Raw genomic sequence first — 17,666 nt, forward strand, 5'->3', positions numbered from 1 at the left:
ATAATTAAGTTAAGCAATCACTTTCTAAAGACAAAGAGGGGAAAAGTTAGGGCTGACAACAGGTCAACTATGTGCCTATAAAATTCATTTCTATCAATTGACTTTATTTTAATGACACTGACCAATTTTCATTTTCACATTGGAATAACTAGACATATGAAAGCTCTTAGATTAAAGCCTCTGCACTTGATTACAAATGAACTATACATAGTTTTTCTTTTCTTCTCTTTTCTTTTTTTTAACAAAAAGAAATGAACTGCTGTTTTTATTTATCTTTGTTCTTATGGCTGCAGTTCATGATTGACAATGCTTTAGGGTAAAATATTACTGTCTTTTCACAGAGATTCTCAAAGATGCAAGTTGTCTGTCTGGGACTCCTCCTTTTCACTCTGGCCTGGGCAGCACCAGTAAGTCTTTATTAACTCGGTAATACATCATATAATCTCTCACTCTCTTTTTCTGTTTTTCTTTTAAGTAATGTCTGTTTAAATTAGCAGAATTTTATCTAGCTCAATTACAAAAAAATAAAATATCGAGCAAATGGAAAACATCCAACACTTAACAGAAATGACTGTCACCAAGGATGCCTTCAATAAACATGTTCTAAATTACAGGATGTCACCATATAGCCTTTTAAGGAACAGTGAACAGTAGTTTTGTAGCCTTTCAAATCAGCCTGTTTCAAATCAGTGTTTGAAATAGCCAAGGGCAGCGTTTCAAATCAGCTGACACTAATGAGTAATACTCAGAGACTCAAATTAAAACATGTCAGAGAGTGGTGATGATTTCATGATATTGTGAATGTAATTAATGTCACTGAATTGTACACATAAAGATGGTTAAAATGGCAGATTTACATGGTATACATTTTACTACAATAGAATAAACAAAGAAAGTCTAAGAAATTTCAAAATTGTCTTTTGATATTTTACTAAAAATTTAAAGAATTTGACTTGAATATTTTAATGTTAACCAACTAGTTTTTGTAAACAGATGGAAACACAAAGAGAAGTGACCTTTTCTGTATTTCTTGCAACAGCCTGTTAGTATGATCCTACTAATATTTTTCTCATCATCAAAAAGATAAAGATGGGACGAAGTATCTCTAAGCTTAACCCAAACTCCTTCTGTGTCCTTTCTTTTCTTCTCTCTGACTCACCAGTTGAGTACTCAGGAGGTGACCAAATTACTTTGTGAAATGCTGAGTGTTACAGATCTTTCCTGCAATGCAGACACAGTGCTAATTAGATAATGTCTGGAAAGCATCCTAACTTCTCAGTGTAACCTTTGAAGTTGAAGAAGCATGGAAACAAGTCATCATTCTTTTGCCGGAAGTACTTAAATAGGTCCTGAATGAGTGGGTGACTGGGCAACAAGACTGAACTGACAAGGATGAACCATGTCATCTTGTTAGGACAGAAGAGGCTGGGGACAGCATGTGTCTCTCTCAGTACTGTGGGGCTGTGCTGCTTAAAATAGGCGTCTGTCAGGCCCAGTGCCCACAACGTAGCTCACTCAGGGCCTACAGGCACCCGCTTAGGCAGGATGGTGGCAGAGCAGGTCATGCTGACCCAGCCCAGTCCAACCAACTGAGGATGAGTTTATTTTAAGCAGCACATTCCTAAGCAACAGCTGGAGTAGCACTCTCTGACCTTTTTTCCAGTAAATATGCTATGTCAACATCGATCCAGTGACCACTGGTCAAATGAGGGTGCCAGCTCTCCTCCCCAGTGGGAGACAATGCCATCCCAATTACAAGTCCACATTCACAAAAGGAGAACCACCAAATGAGTGTGGGGGAGGGGGTGGAAAGAAGAGGTGCATGTTTCAAATGAAAGAGGCTTGGCAAGGACAAAGTCAAAATCTGAAATTGTGAACAGTTAAATGCAACATTTTCTCCCAGATTTATAGAATCCATTTTAACCAATACCTAAATTATTTAATAATAGATTGGTGGTATTAGAAATTACTATATGCTATGTCATATATGTTTTGGAATTATAATCCAAATTCAAAACCATTTCATTATAGAAGAAAATAAAAGGTAATTATTGAGTCATTCAATTCAATTAATATTCACAATAGGCAATTAGACAAAAAATGATTTCATTATAAAAAATGTCTTGTGCTAGACTAAGGTACTATAATATTCTGTAATATCTACCATCAAGTATGTTTTAATACATCCATGTGTGTGCGTATGTGTGCATTCTGTAAGATGTCTAATACCCGAAACTGTCATTTCTTTCTTTTGCTTAATAACTGCCCATTTCCTTTTTTATGTTTTCTCCTTCCTATAGCCCTATTTCCAGGACTATTTTCATTGTTTTGATATTTTTGAAGAAAAAGTCTATGGTCTAAATTATATGTGCATATGACCTTAAGCTTTTAAGAGCCAATATAAGAAAGAAATTTAATAAAGAATTAAATTATAAAATTTGTGTTGAAGGCACCTAATAGAAGCTTCAGGAATATTTCCTCTTATTACTATATTTCTTCATATATCAGGCCATTTTAAGTTTTATCATTTTTTATTCATCATATATCCTAAGATTTTGAGACAGAGAATTCAGGTTAAAATATTTCCTCTACTCTACTAGCAGCACCAATTGTGTGAGTGTAGGCAATTTTATTTCTTCTACTGCCTGTCCCATAGGAGATATTATGAGAATCAAATGGGATTTTGTATGTGAAAGCAGTTTACAAAATATAAAGAGATAAATAAAAATATAAGGTGTTATTGCCAAACAGTTGTCTCTAGAATGGACTGGAATATTAAGCAGGTCTACATTGGCACTCAGACAACAAGGTACTTTTACTAAACTTTTGAGTTTATATTTCCAAGGCAATTTTATTAGTCACAGACCAGTCAGGAAAATAGAAACCATGACAGGGAGCTCAGTAGAGGGATTTTATTTGGGGAAACTCATTATAAGCTGCAGGAAGAACAGAAAGGGCAACCTGAAGGTGGTGAGGCAACCCAAAGATTAGTAGCAGAAAGCTATTCCCATCTCTAGAGTTGGAGGGACAAGGAAGGAAGTGGTGTTCCCAGTAACCTGGGTGGGAGCACCCAGGAGGAGCTAGGATCACAAAGGAGAGGCATCCAGTTCTGGAGATGCAGCCCCAAACAGACAGGGGGAAAGGACATATCTTGGATTTTCTCTCCTTCTATTGTTGAGTCTGGTACAGGCATCCCTCTTGGGAAAGGAGTTTGGGAAACGTAGTTTGCAGGGATCACCCTAGAGAGAGCAGGAGAAATACAGGGAATGGATCTGAAAGCAAGCAGGATCATTACTAATATTGCAAGGAACAACCTCTCTGAATAAAACAAAATGAAATAAAACTAAGATTTGTTTAGGAAGAAGACGCTGTAGGTGGATAGAACAGCTAGCCACTAAACTACAGACAGAACAGCCTGGTTAAGGTAATGCTGCCTCTTTGCAAAATGCCAGAAATGGATTGGCTTTTATAAAGGGGGTTTATTTGGTTACAAAATAACAGTCTTAAAGCCATAAATTGTCCAAGGTAAGGCATCAACCATAGGGTACCTTCACTGGAGAAAGGTCATTGGCATCAGGAAAACCTCTGTTAGTTGGGAAGGCACATGGCTGGTGTCTGCTTGCTCCCAGGTTGTGTTTCAAAATGGCGTTCTCTAAAATGTTGCTCTTGGGGTGTTTTGTCCTCTCTTAGCTGCAGCTCCTCTTCAAAATGTCACTCTTAGTTGCTCTGAGGTCCTTCTGCTTGTGAGTTCTTTTGTAGGACTCCAGTGATTTACTTAAGACCCACCCTGAAGGGACGGGATAGCACTTCCTTGGAAATTATCTAATTGAAGGTCTTGCCCACAGTTGATTGAGTCATATCTCCATGGAAACACTCAATCAAACGATTCCAACCTAATCAACACTAATATGTCTGCCCCCACAAGATTGCAGCAAAGAAAATGGTGTTCTGGGGGACATAATACATTCAAAGTGGCACATTCCACCCCTTGGACCCCGAAAACATGATCTTTCCATATACAAAATACATTCATCCCATCACAATATCACAAACACTTAAATCATTTTGGTAACAATAGGTAAGTACAAGATCCCTCAAAATCAGTTACAGGCATGGTCTGTCCTAAGGCAAATTTCTCTTCTAGCTGTGGACCTATGAAACTTAGAACAAGATATCTGCTTCCAAAATACAAAGGAGGGACATTCATAGGATAAACATTCCATTGCAATTAGGAGAAACAGTAAGAAAAACAGGGCTTAAGGGACCAAAACAGTTCCTAAAACCTCAGGGCAAACTTCATTAGATTTCAAAGTCTGAGAGTCATTTAGAGAATGGTGTTTTATCCTTGGGGCTTGAGAGAGTGGGAGTCCAACCCTTTCCAAGGGCCTGTGTGGCAGCCCTTTTCTCTCCAAATGCTGGGGTGAGTGCTCCAACATATCCACACACTGGCGAGACCACCTTCTTGGTCCCGCCCTCCTTAAGCATCAGGGTGTCACCCAGACTCTGCCTCTCCAGGGCAAAGGCTCTCCCCTCTCTGAACAGTGGGGTGGTGGCCAGGTTCTTCCCAATCCCTTGGGAATGTGCTCCACCCTCTCTGGGGCCTGGGGTGGCTGCACTCTTCCTGAGCATTGAGGCAGAAGGCCCACCCTCCACCTCCAGGGCAAACTCACCCTTTCCATGTGCCTGGGTTGCTCTGCTCTTCTTGCCTGAGATTTCTTGATGCAAGACTTCAATTTCCATGATTCTGTCCTTGAAGAAATTTTTCCTTCAATGTGTTCCTTCTGTGTCCCTTCCAGTCCAGACTCGCAGTGGATCTGTATATACAGATCTTGCAAATATCTGGTTGGCTTGGCATGAAACACACAGGGGTCAAAACTGTCAGACATCAGGAGTTTTCACAAATCCTTTCTGGATAACTCCATCTCCAATCCTGGCTTGTACTGAAACGGCAGCTGGGTTCCATGTTTGGTTAAATCCTCATGTGGGCTGTAGTCTCTGGGGTATCACTTTCTAGATGCCTGGAATTTTCCAAACTATCAGTTTCTGGTTTCTTTGTACCCAAGAGTTCATTTCTCAGCTTATCTCTGTCCTGTCACATTTTACTATAAGCTGCAAGTAGAAGCCAGACTACATCCTCCACACATAGTCTAGAGATCTCCTCAGCTAAGTATCCCAGCTCGTTGCTTTCAAATTCTGCCCTCCATCTGAAAACAGGACTAAATTTTGCCAAATTCTCTGCCACTTTAAAACAATGGTCACCTTCCTTCTAGTTTGGAACAACACATTGAACATTTCTGTTCAAGCCCTCATCAAAAGTATCTTTAGAGTCCAGATTTCTACCAACAGTCTCTTAAAGCAGTCTAGGCCTTTTCTATCAAGTTCCTCACAATTCTACCAGAATCTTCCCCTTATCCATTTGAAAAGCCATTCCAACATGTTTGGCATTTGCAAACACAACAGCACCCCACTTCTTTGGTACCAAAATCTGTTCCCATTTGCTAATGCTGCCTTTTTTTGTAAAATACCAGAAATGGATTGGCTTTTATAAAGGGGGTTTATTTGGTTACAAAGTTGCAGTCTTAAGGCCATAAAGTGTCCAAGGTAAGGCATCAACCATAGGGTACCTTCACTGGAGAAAGGTCATTGGCATCTGGAAAACCTCTGTTAGCTGGGAAGGTACATGGCTGGCATCTGCTTGCTCCAAGGTTGTGTTGCAAAATGGCGTTCTCCAAATTGTTGCTCTTGGGGTATCTTGTCCTCTCTTAGCTGCAGCTCCTTTTCAAAATGTCATTCTCAGTTGCTCTGAGGTTCTTCTGTTTGTGACTTCTTTTATAGGACTCCAGTGATTTACGTAAGACCCACCCTGAATGGGCAGGATAACACCTCCTTGGAAATTATCCAATCAAAGGTCTTGTCCACAGTTGATTGAGTCATATCTCAATGGAAACATCCTAATCCAAAGTTCCAACCTAATCAACACTAGCACGTCTGCCCCCACAAGATTGCATCAAAGAACATGGCATTTTGGGGGACATAATACCTTCAAACTGACACCATATCCCTCACACTGTTTACTTTATTTAATAGCTGCTTTGAAGCTTTCTTTCTCTTGAATGACTGATACCACCATGATACCTGCTTCCACTTTAGCATATGCACTCAAAACATGAACAATCCCTATCCATTGGCTCCCCTTGCCACATCTGAATAAGCTAGGAATTTAAAAAAGAAATAGGGAAATAAAAATACTGTGAATGAAAGAATTGTTACACTTGCTCTGTCTGCAGAAAGCTTGTTCCTAGGATTCCCAGATCCTGTTCCACATGTTCATCTGTGACACCTAAAGTTAAGTCCAACATCCTGAGCAATCTGCCTGGGTCTGTTTCTTCTTTGTTTCTGGCCTTTCCCCACCTCCGTACTTACCTTTCACCCTCAGCTACCATAAAGAAATCCTGATACTTTCATGTTAAACCAAGAGAAAGAATTTGTCCCAATCTCCTGGCCACCTCCATTTTCCCTTCCCTGAAGGAAATATCTGACCAGTTAACTGACAACAATAAGGTCTCATCCTTTGGTGTGGTCCTACCCCTTCTGTGCAGAGCTTTAGTTTTACTCTTGCTGGACCATCTGCCCCGTCATATCTTAACTCAATATAGCAATTAATGTGCACATGCATTCACATCACTGAACTTTAATATTAGTTCATCAATGTTAAACAAGTCCCAGCTTGCCAGTGAAAACTTCTTTTTCAGTGGCTGCCAATGACATCCAAGCTCCATCACCCAGAATGCCATTTCTCCCTCCCCCTCTCCCCACACCTACTGCGTGGTTCTCCTTTGCTTGCAATCAAGATAGCATTGTCTCCCTCTGGGAGAGGGAAACTGGCACTCTCTTTTGTAATTCTGAAATAAATATTAATGTGAAGCGTGTGTCCATCTTCTTTTGGTTGGAATGATTTTCCACTTCTAATAATACACCCCTGTGATGGAAAAACAAATGAAACGTTTGTTGTTTGAATAAATGAATGAAGGATGAATGTTCTATTTGGTAAAGTTTTGTGTCTTGTTTTCTTTCAGACATTTCAACCACAAACTGAGAAAACTAAGCAAGGCTGTGTGGAAGAACAGAGGGTAAACAGAGTTATTCTTCTCAAATAAATCTATTCTGCTCTGTAGAGAAAAAAGTCACTAAGAGAAAAATTTAATGGTCAATGTATTCTTGGATACCTAAGATGGAAATGCAAAATTATACAATATAATTTTGGCAATTTCTAGTTAATCAGGTATTATAGTTCACATAGGTATTATAATCTGCACATTCTGAATTGAGATTGTTTCTTTTCAATTTGATTGCTTCCTTCAAATGAAACAACAGTTGGCTAGGCAACTTTCAGAAGGGAAAGTGAGTAAAAATTAAGGGATATTGTAATTAGCCAACAATATTTTCCAATACATGAATATGGGAGCAAAGCAATAAATGAGGGAGAAGACAAAAGGAACGTGGTTAACAAATCTTAATGGAGAATTCTGTTTACATGGAGTTAGTTTTCCATGTGCATCCAGAAAGCTGAGACAAGTACCCTCAGGTTTGCATGTCTCCAAATTGCAGCTTACTTCTGCCTACAGTGGTTTCTCCTGGCAGTCTTGGAAATTACTGTTCTGAGAACTAACAATCTTCTGTTCTTTATCTCAGCTCAAAATTACAAAGGCAAAAGCAAGAAACCTGAATGTTCATGCTGCGAGTTTGGCCAATTTGACAACAGACATGAATAATGTAAAACCTGCCTTCCTCCTAACCCCAGCCTCAACTGCCACCTAAAATTATTTCTATGTGCTCCATTTCCACTGAAATTTGGTTTAAAAAAAAAAATGATATACACTGGGAGGGAGAGCAGTTGATGGTCACTCTTACTGAAAACAGATTTAGAGATATGTAGAAAAGAGAGAAAGGAACAAGATGCTATCTTTGGGAGCTGGCTCACACATACCTCCTGTGGTCATATAAGTAGTGCTATCATTTGTCTTAGGCAGAATTAGACTTCGTCCAAGTTAAAGATGTTTTGTACAGTCAAAAAGAGAGCCAGAAAATGTCTTCCTAAAAGATAAACTCACCTTAATATAACTTTGTGTTTTAATAGATAACGTACAAGGGCCACCATGAGAAACATGGGTCTTATATTTATAAGTATGTTTACACATCATCTGGGAGGAAAAACCAAACTGATGTGAAGGTAAGCTGAATCTCGAGTTAAGAATCTTATCATGAGCTCTGAACTAACCCTAGGGGATGCTGTAGGGCAGACAGTTTACTTTTGGAGAGTCACTCAGTGGTAGTGCCCTTGTCCCTCCCCCACAGCTCCCCAACTCTACTAAGGCACTGTTTTCCAGAGACCTCCTGAGCCTCACTCCAGGCCTTGACCCAAATCACGCTCTGCCTTGGGACCTGCTGGTGCTTCCTAGATGCCCATGGGTTGCCACGTTATTGCTTCTGAGCTACGTTTTGCTCTTTCACAAAGAGGTTTTCTGGGCATATTCTACCATATATTCTAATGGTGGTGATTACACCAGCGGGAGACTAATATAGGAAGTCATTTTGGCCTGGATTGTGAAATGTTTTAGTGTCCCTTAAATTCAATCCATGGATGATTCATCTGTGTTGAGATGCTCAGAAAAAGAAGAATAAGGACCTTGTCATTGGGGTGACAATAATTCTTTTCAATCATTCCCTTCTTGCAGATTCACTGGCAAAGAGTTTAAATGCCACTGGCAAAGGGACTGTTTGCATTTTCCAAATATGGCTTCATTTGCCATGGGAGTAGTATTTTGCCCCCAAAATGTTATCTTCTTCTGCTCAATATTCCTTGGATGGCATCACTAAGACCACATGTAATTGCACAAAATTAAAACTCTTATGTTGTAACAAACATGTTGAGCTCCTCCTATTGTACAAGATACTAAGTGAGATCAAATCACTGAAAAAATGTAATTCTTTCTCTCCAGAATCTTCGAGTTTATAAAGAAATAGAAGATGCTTATAAAAATCATTATATTCCCAGACAGAATGCAAAGTGCTGTGTGAGTGGTAACAAAAACAAATTTTAAAAAACCATGCTTTAGGGGCTTAGACTAGAGAAAAATGAAAACAATTCAGCTGGGCCTTAGAGGACGAATAGGATCTGAGCAAACAGAAGTGGGTGGAAGAAGCCATTCTCCAGGAAAATAATAATATGAAGCAAGGCATGGAGATAGCAAAATGCAGCAGGGGAAGGTGACCAACTGATGATTCATAAAGCCACCATATAGTTAGCAATGCAATCAGAAAGCAGGGGTTTAATTTTCTCCAATGCCAAAATGACTGACAACTACTTAGAACAGTTTAAAAATTGCTTCATGGTTTTTTTTTAATTAAAAAACTCTAATCAGTCTTTAATGAAATGCACACCATTCATTAATACACATGCTATTCTTTTAAAAGCAGAAGGAGACACAGCAAAAATAAAACAAAACTTCCCACTTCAGAGTAGGGGGATTAAAAGAAAAATTAGGAAGGATTATTTTACTCTACTGATTTTCTAAAGCACCCAGTTAGCTCAAAAATAAATAAGTTAATAAACAATGAGCAAATGAACTTGATTGCAAAGGAAAATAACTGTAAATGTCCAAGTAAAACTTTCCAAGACTCAATGACTTAAAATGTCAAATGTTTAAAATACTTAGTGTTCAGAAATATCTCAATTTAAAGTTTGCTTCTATTATCTTTCTTTCTCATAGCAAAATCTTAACCATGTTCAGAATACATCTACCAATATAAAAGATGAGTGAATAGCAGTGTCATAACTCCCACGAATAAATTATCTCAACTTGTACCCTCAAAATCCTAGAAGTTGGCACTGTTGCCAACTTCTGTTAGCCAGTTTAATAAGATTAGAGGACACTTCCATAAACCATTTTTATCTTGAGAGTGAAATGTAAGCTGATTCAACAGTTTCTCCACTGCTTCCAACATTTAATAAGATACATGTATAAAGTGGGCAGTCCTCCATGTGGAACACTACTCTTATCTTGCGGCAAAAAGGAAGAGAACCCAATAAAATCCATTTTAGGTGACAGAGAATCAGGGGCCACAAGCTTTCAGGATCCACATCCAGAGATGGTATGCAGGCAGCCCACAGGCCAAGGGGTCTGGAATTACTTCATCTCCATCTGTAAGAACCACCAATTTTAGAGAAAGGAAGGGACTGAGAGAACAGCTGTGCATCCTCTAGTCAAATGGATATCATTAACATTATGTAGAAAAGGAAACTACCATTTGATACAGGGCTATATGTAGTTCTGTATGAAATGATAGTGACTATCATTTATTTAGTACTTGTTTCATGAGAGACATTTTGCATTTTATTATTTAATAAAATCATTTCATTCTCTCAACAACTCTAAAAGTTAGGTACCATTTTTGTTATTTTACAGCTAAGAAAACTGAGGCACAGAGACATAAAATAAAGGTCTTGGTGTCACAGCTCATAAAAGGCAGAGTTGAGCAACTGCTTCTTTTCATAGTGCAACTCCTATCAGTAAGCACTTGATCAAAGGATCGAGAGAGATCATTTGGCAATTCTTGCCTGCTATTTCACTAAAATCTATTCCCTCTGATCCTGGCTTCCCTGAACACTGTTTTTCTATCTCCTTTGCTATCTTCCCTACACACAGGCTCCGTTAGTGTGAGCGTCCAACTAACTGCTCTTTTTATCTCCATCTGGGAACTCTCATTATTTCCACATCTTTAATTACCATATTCAAGAAGATGTCCACATGCTCAAGGAGAGCCAAGAGATTGAAGTGGTGGCCAAAAAGTACAAGACAAAATTAAACTCTATTAGAAAAAATGCTGCAGTCAGCACAGGAAGCTGATAGCCTCTGCATGCTCAGGGCTGATTAGGCCACATCAGCATCTGAGACTGATTTGGGTCCCCACAGGCTAAAGGTGATCCTGAGTTAGGTGATGGGTCTGAACATAGTGCCCCAATAAGAGGGAACCATGGGTGTTAAACTCAAGAAGAGAACTTATACAGTGGGTTTGGAGGAAAACCAAACTGTTCCAGATACTGTAGGGGTTGCATAAGAAAGAGGAAATAACCTTCATAGTTGTTGTGTCAGGAAGAATAGATGCCAGTTACAGGTTTAAAGAAAAAAATGTTTTGAAAAAACTAGCGCTCCCCCAAAGTGAAAGATCTGACTTGAAAACTAAAGTATTCAAGGAGAGACCAGGTGACACTAGGTCAGGGAAGCTGTGGATGTGATCCTAAAATCCTCAGGCTGGGAAGGACTTGTACTGGGTAACCTCTGAGTGGCTGAAACCCCAACTGTCTATCTAACTGAATATTGCTTTTTAAATTCACATTCTTTATTTCCTAAACCCATTTTCTTCTTGTCTTCATTTTTGATTGTTAACATTCGAGTTCATTTTACTTACTGTCTCCTTTTATTTGGACAGCAATAGAAGGCCTTCCTTTGCAGTGTTTTCCTTTGACATAATCCTAATCCAAATGTTTACATCTCATTCCTGGACACTGAAACAGCCTCCTAACTGCTGCTCCTCCCTGCCCCCGCTGCCATTCTTCTTAAGCCCCTAATTTTTACTTTGTCAGCCTCTTTGCTTAATAACCTTCACTAGCACTTTTTCCCCTGCAAGATAAACCCAGATTCTTTATCTTGGCATTCCAGGTTCTACAAATCTCAGGCACTCTGTATATCTGTGACAATTCCAAATGGATATAAATCTCTTCCACTCCATCTGCACTCTTCAATACCCCTGCAGGACTATAGCCTTTGTCACCCAATAAGGAATAAGGTATTTCCTAAAACACATAGCACCCATCCCAGTTTTTTACATGTACTAGTTGCTCAATAAATATCTCTTATCTTGATTTTGTATTATTTACCAGCTCAAAGGCCAATGTAATGGTCACAAATTTTAGCTCACCCTACAATTTTGGGGTGGAGAGAAAGTATGGTATTTATTTTGTCTATAAATTTTCTATTCATTGATAGCTCCTACCCATGGGTTAATGGAGCAGGAGGAAAGGAGTGTGCAAAAATTAACTTAAATTCAACCTATTGGAACTTTATCTCATCTAATAGTTTAAATAGTCCTTTAAGTAAAGGAGTATTTTATCTCTTTTAGATAAAAATCCCTGTATCTTCATTTCCCCTCCTCTCTATAAGATGGCTTCTAGGTATATGAGGAGTGGGGTATGGCTCACACCACCCACACCATACCATTTGCCATACATCTGTACAAGGCTTACACCACGGCAGGGAGGAAAATTAAGATCCTCAGGCATGTATGGCATGCAATGTTGCTTGGCCAAAACTTGTGTGCCACTTGCCCTGCTGACATTCTAAGATGAAGTTACCAGCTGGTGTGGCTTAGGATCCAATCTGTATAGTCTTAGTTGGGCCCAGTGGTGATTCAACATCCCTTGGCTCTCATGAGCAATTTAGACCCCTCTTTGTTTTGGAAATGGTTCGCATTTGTCCCTAGTATACATGTTCCATTTACATTCCTCCTTTAAAAGGCAACTCACTCTTCCTGCTGTGACACCCATTGGAAAGTTCCTGACCGTAGCCTCTCAGACACTTCCCTAGCCTGTGCTGCAGAGAAACAGAGAGTGGCACAGGACAAAGTCCATCTCAGTCCCCCTTCTTCCTGACCACGTTGTTCTGCCAACCTTAATGTAACTTGGCTACCCCCCTCTTTGGTAAAGGGCAGCCTAAGTAGCAAAGTGTTCACAGAGTCCCCAAATCAAAAAAGGACAAATTGAAATACATTTGTAACAATGCTCTTCTCATCTGGGCCTCTGTTACTTAAACTTATGATCTACACCAGTGGTTCTCGAAATGTGGTCTCCAGACCAGCAGTGTCTGCATCACCTGGGAAATTGTTAGAAACACACATTCAAGGGTCCCACCCCAGACCTAGTGAATTGGGAGCTCTGGGAGTTGAGTCCAAGTATCATTGTTTTAGCAAGGCTTCCAGATGTTTCCGATACTGGCTAAATTTGAGACCTATTGATTTAGACTCTTAAATTAAGCTTATATGCCAAAGGGGAAGAAAAGAAAATTAATGAATCTTTCCTCAGACAATAGCAGGGATTGCAGCATTTGCTGTGAAATCCTATTTTACATGTCAGAAGCTGAGCATTACCTATCTTCCTTTATTTGTATGTTTTCTGTGAAATAAGAGAAAAAGAAGAAAAGAAAAAGAAAATCTTTCTCTAGGTAGCTAAATGCCTTGGAAGACCAGGGCAAAAGAAAGGAAGGAAAGGAAGGGAGGAAGGAAGGAAAAGAGAGAGAGAGCAAGGGAGAGAGGGAATAATTATTTTATTTTGAAATACGAGGACCACACTCTTTAAATCGTCTCCTCCTATCATCTTTCAAAATCTTTCCCAATCTACATTTCCAAACTTATTTTTCACTCACTTCTTGGGGATTTCTCTACTGCAGCCACACAGGCTTATTCATATTATTTTCAAAGGCTTCCCATTTCCAATCATTTGATTCAGCCACTTACTCTTAAAATATTCTCACCACTTCCCTTCCATTTATCTGGATTTGACTCATCCTTCATGTCTAGCTCATTCTTGTTTCTCCATCAAATCTTCTTTAACCATTCCAGAATGATCTCTACTAATAATCCTCTATTTTATTAACAAGCTTTTTATTAAGCATCTAGTGATTTTTTTTTTAATCTATTATTGAACAGCTATTGGGTTTTTCAATTTAATGTAAAATAATCACTTTGTGTTGAAAATTACACTTTAGCAAGAAGAAAGGAACAAAGACAATATTGCTCTTCACCATTTGGGCAAGAAAAGAAAACAAGAGGCATTTCCTAAAGAAAACATTGTCCAGGAGAGAGATAAAAACTTCTCCCTTTACGAAGCCAATGAAAACAACCAAAGTGGTGAGCCCCAAAATCTTTTTGCAAATAGTCAGACACTGAATGGGGATCACAACAATAGCAACAAAGAGAATGCCCAGAGTGACCTAAGCAAGTCCATGTATCCTGCATTCCCCGGGAATAAGAGGGCTGAGAATGGAAGCCGTGCTATCAGCGAACTACATGACCAAGAAGAATATGGTACAGCTCTTGTCAGAAATAATATGCGACATATAATGGGGCCAGTGACTGCAATTGGACACTTGGGGGACAGAAACAAGAAGAAGAAACTTAGGACTGTTCTAAGCAAAATCCCAGCTGGTGTTAACTATGCTGATGCCTCCCCAAAGGCTAGGAAGAATCATCAAAGAGATGCCCAAGCCCAGACTATCCCAGTAAAACGCCGAAGCATCCATCAGATCCAACGCAATACTGACTATCTAAAACAGCTCCCAAAAGTCAAAAAAATCCCCAGTGATTTTGAAGGCAGTGGTTACACAGAGCTTCAAGAGAGAGGGGACAACAATATCTCTCCTTTCAGTGGGGATGGCCAGCCTTTTGAGGACATTCTTGGTAAAGGAGGAGCTACTGTTGTTCCTGACCTAGACCATACAGATGTTCAAACAGGGTTTTCAGGTCCAAGTGAAAGTGGAACTCCTAGTCCTGACACTATGGGGCCAAGTTATAATGAGATCCCAGAGAAAGAAGAAGATGGTAGAAATGGCATTGGAACCAGGGAAGCAACAGCAAAAGAGGCAGCTGCTCCTGAAGTTAGGCTGGTGGAGGGCGGCAATGACATCATCGGCAGTACCAATTTTAAGCAACTCCCTGGGAAAGAAGGAGACAGTGTGGATGCTGGCAGTCAAAATGCTCATCAAGGGAAAGTAGAGTTTCATTACCCCCATGGACCCTCAAAAGAGGAAAGAAAAGGAGGCAGTGGTGGCACAATTGAGAGTACTAATTATAATGAAATTCCTAAAAATGGCAAAGGTAGTAGTAGAAAAAGTACAGGAGGTTCTACTAGGCACCAAGTAAGTGTGAATGAAAAACAAAGATTTTCTGCTAAGGGCAAAAGTAAGGACCCCCTGATTCCTTCTCGTGGTGTTGATAATGAAATTGAAAATGAAATAGGTCCCCACAATGGCCCTGATAATGAGGGGAACACAATAACACACAGCAGTGGCAGAAAAAATCATTATACACCCCATGGACAAAATAATTCTATTCAGAGGAAAGGCATGTTGCAAAGGAAAGGCTCCTGGTATTACAGAAAACCCCAGTCCAGGGGGAATGTCAGGTACCGTAGAAAGGATGATAGTAGTGAATCATCTGAGAGTGACAGTTCCGGTGAGAGTGACGGTGACTAGTCCACTAGGAACGTCCAGCAGGACAAAGGTTTGAATGCCGAGTCATCTGTGAATTGATGGTAGAGGAGAGCCACCCAATGGCACACTGCATGAAAGAGGAGAGAGCAGTGAACTGAGTAAGCCAAGAAACTTAGTCTTTCCAGGAGAACTTTTGGAAATTCAATGGGCAAAATATGAGATTCTATTCAAAGCTAACCAATGTTTTTTTTTTTTTTTTAAGCAAAAATCTCATTAGGGATTTATGGAATAGTTAAGATTTGAATAGATGTTAAGTTTAAATAGCTTGTGGATGTCATAAATGCCTTGTTATCTTGTTTACTCTGTAGACATAAAATTAGGCAATAAATATCTGTCATGATAATCTGTAATTAAATGATTTGTAGGAAAATCCATTTGTCTGTGGTGCTTCTTTCCAGAGGCAAGATTAGTTCTGACTCTAGCAAAGGCAGTCCTTAGGAAATTAACCCCTCTGGATAAACTTTGCAAGCCCTTCCCCCTCCCACTCTGCTTAGGCCAGCTTTTCCGTTTTCCTCTGGTGTCCCTCTGTTCTAACAAAGACATCCTGCTTCACATCCCTTCATACTCTTTCCTCCATTGCACATTTATAACTTCTTAAAAGGCAAACTTTATCTCCTGAAACAAATCGCCGTGTTATCACTTCTCAATTCTACCTGCTTCCAGATGAAGGGGAGAATAGGGAAACAGGGAGAATCTGCAAAGGACAAACTCAAATGCAAAGACAAGGCAAAAACTGTTTGGGCATATATTATTCATGGGCTGATTCCAAGTCATTTACAACCTATCTTTCTCTCTTGCTCTCCTTTGCTTTAGAGTAGTTGCTTTTCAGCTATTGGTGCCCTTGTGACACCTTTCTGAAAATCAGAACTGTCTCCTTGTAAAGGAGGGAGGACAGAGTTCTGGAAGGCCTTTGCTTTTCTTGATAAGAGGAACTCTTACTGCTGGCACCACCTTTTCTCCTTTCTTGCCCTCTTCTTCTTGACTTAACATGAACATGATGCCTGGAGTTGCAAAAGCCATTTTGTGACCATGAAAGGACAAGATAATTACAGAGATGCCACCAAGCCAGCACCATCAGCCTCCTGCTTCCAGTCCTTGTTCTGTAGAAGCATATTTATGTAAGCCACTGTTCGTTTTTGGTACTTAGAGGTGAATGAATTCCTAACAGACTGAATTCTTAACTTATGCATCTCCTTATTCCTGACATTCTTCTAAGAGGGGGCAAGAGAAGAAGAGAGAGGTAGAAGATAAAGAAAGGTGCATGTTATTTCTCTTGTCTCTTTAATATGTAAGTTCCCAAACAGCAGGGATCACACTGGCACATTCTGTTCAGTACCTATGTTATTGAGTTGAATAATGCGGAGCACAAGAGAATACAAGTAAATGCCATGCAACAATAGGATGTCTTCAAAAGATCAAAGCTCCCACATGGAGTTAATAGAAGGTGCTTTCTTAATAAATAAAAGTGGCAATATAAGCTAAGAAATAAATCATATTCTCCAAGAACACATAAAGCAACAACAATAATAACATGATTTGAGTTATCATGGCCAGGCTCTGTTAAATTCTTTAATCTGCACAGCTACTTTATTATGTGGTTACTATTATTATCCCCATTTTACAGATGAAGAAACTGACACAGAACTGTAAGTGAATTGCCCAACTAGTCAGACATTGTACCCAGGCAGTCTGACTCAAGTCTTTGCTCTTAAATACTCATTATACTGCTACACATTATGTAGATAGCTACATATATTTTATATATATATATATATATATATGGATGTGTGTATGCACACACACACACATACATGCATGCATACATACATGGAGAGAGTGCGTGTGCAAATTTATGCATTTACATGAATGCACGAGTTTATGTGTGTGTATGTGTTTGTGGGTGTGGAGATAGAGAGAAGGAGAAAAAAAGAACTTGAAAGAAAACAAGGAATATCTTTTTTCCGTCACTTATTCTTCATCTTCTATATGTAACAGATTATTATCAGTGGAAAGACTTAGCAGCCACGTAATGTTACCATCAGAACTCCAGAATAAGCTCTTCCTAGCACTTTGATTTTTTAGTAATAGATCATTCTGGAAAAAAAAAACAGTCGAGAAAATTAATGAAGTGAGGAAAACTGTATCAGAATTTAAATTGTAGATAAATGAATTGATAACTTGCTACTCATATCCTAAGTTATATCAGACTTTTACACATCTGCTCACAAGAAAAATGAAATGCTTTCATTGGGTAATTACAGACGGGACTTCCCAAAGGTCATTGTCTATGACCTACATCTATATGTCTGCTGTCCAGCGGAGAAACTGTATTTCAATTCTCTG

At 39.3% G+C, this 17,666-nt stretch overlaps 1 protein-coding gene across 1 annotated transcript; it reads left to right on the plus strand.

Moving 5' to 3' along the window:
- Positions 1-353: 353 nt before the first annotated feature.
- MEPE (matrix extracellular phosphoglycoprotein) lies at positions 354-15,305 on the plus strand. The gene is made up of 4 exons (XM_037829002.1): positions 354-407; positions 7,077-7,130; positions 8,138-8,230; positions 13,821-15,305. The coding sequence occupies exons 1-4, from the start codon at positions 354-356 to the stop codon at positions 15,303-15,305; spliced, it is 1,686 nt and encodes a 561-aa protein (XP_037684930.1).
- Positions 15,306-17,666: the final 2,361 nt, after the last annotated feature.

This window comes from Choloepus didactylus, chromosome 3 (assembly GCF_015220235.1).
Source record: "Choloepus didactylus isolate mChoDid1 chromosome 3, mChoDid1.pri, whole genome shotgun sequence".
Taxonomy (NCBI): domain Eukaryota; kingdom Metazoa; phylum Chordata; class Mammalia; order Pilosa; family Megalonychidae; genus Choloepus; species Choloepus didactylus.

Bases quoted from the DNA above. Each gene is read 5' to 3' on its own strand.
- MEPE (XM_037829002.1), top strand. From the start codon at position 354: ATGCAAGTTGTCTGTCTGGGACTCCTCCTTTTCACTCTGGCCTGGGCA. The intron at 7,131-8,137 runs GTAAACAGAGTT...GTGTTTTAATAG, and splicing joins GCTGTGTGGAAGAACAGAGG to ATAACGTACAAGGGCCACCA. The intron at 8,231-13,820 runs GTAAGCTGAATC...ATTACACTTTAG, and splicing joins AAAACCAAACTGATGTGAAG to CAAGAAGAAAGGAACAAAGA.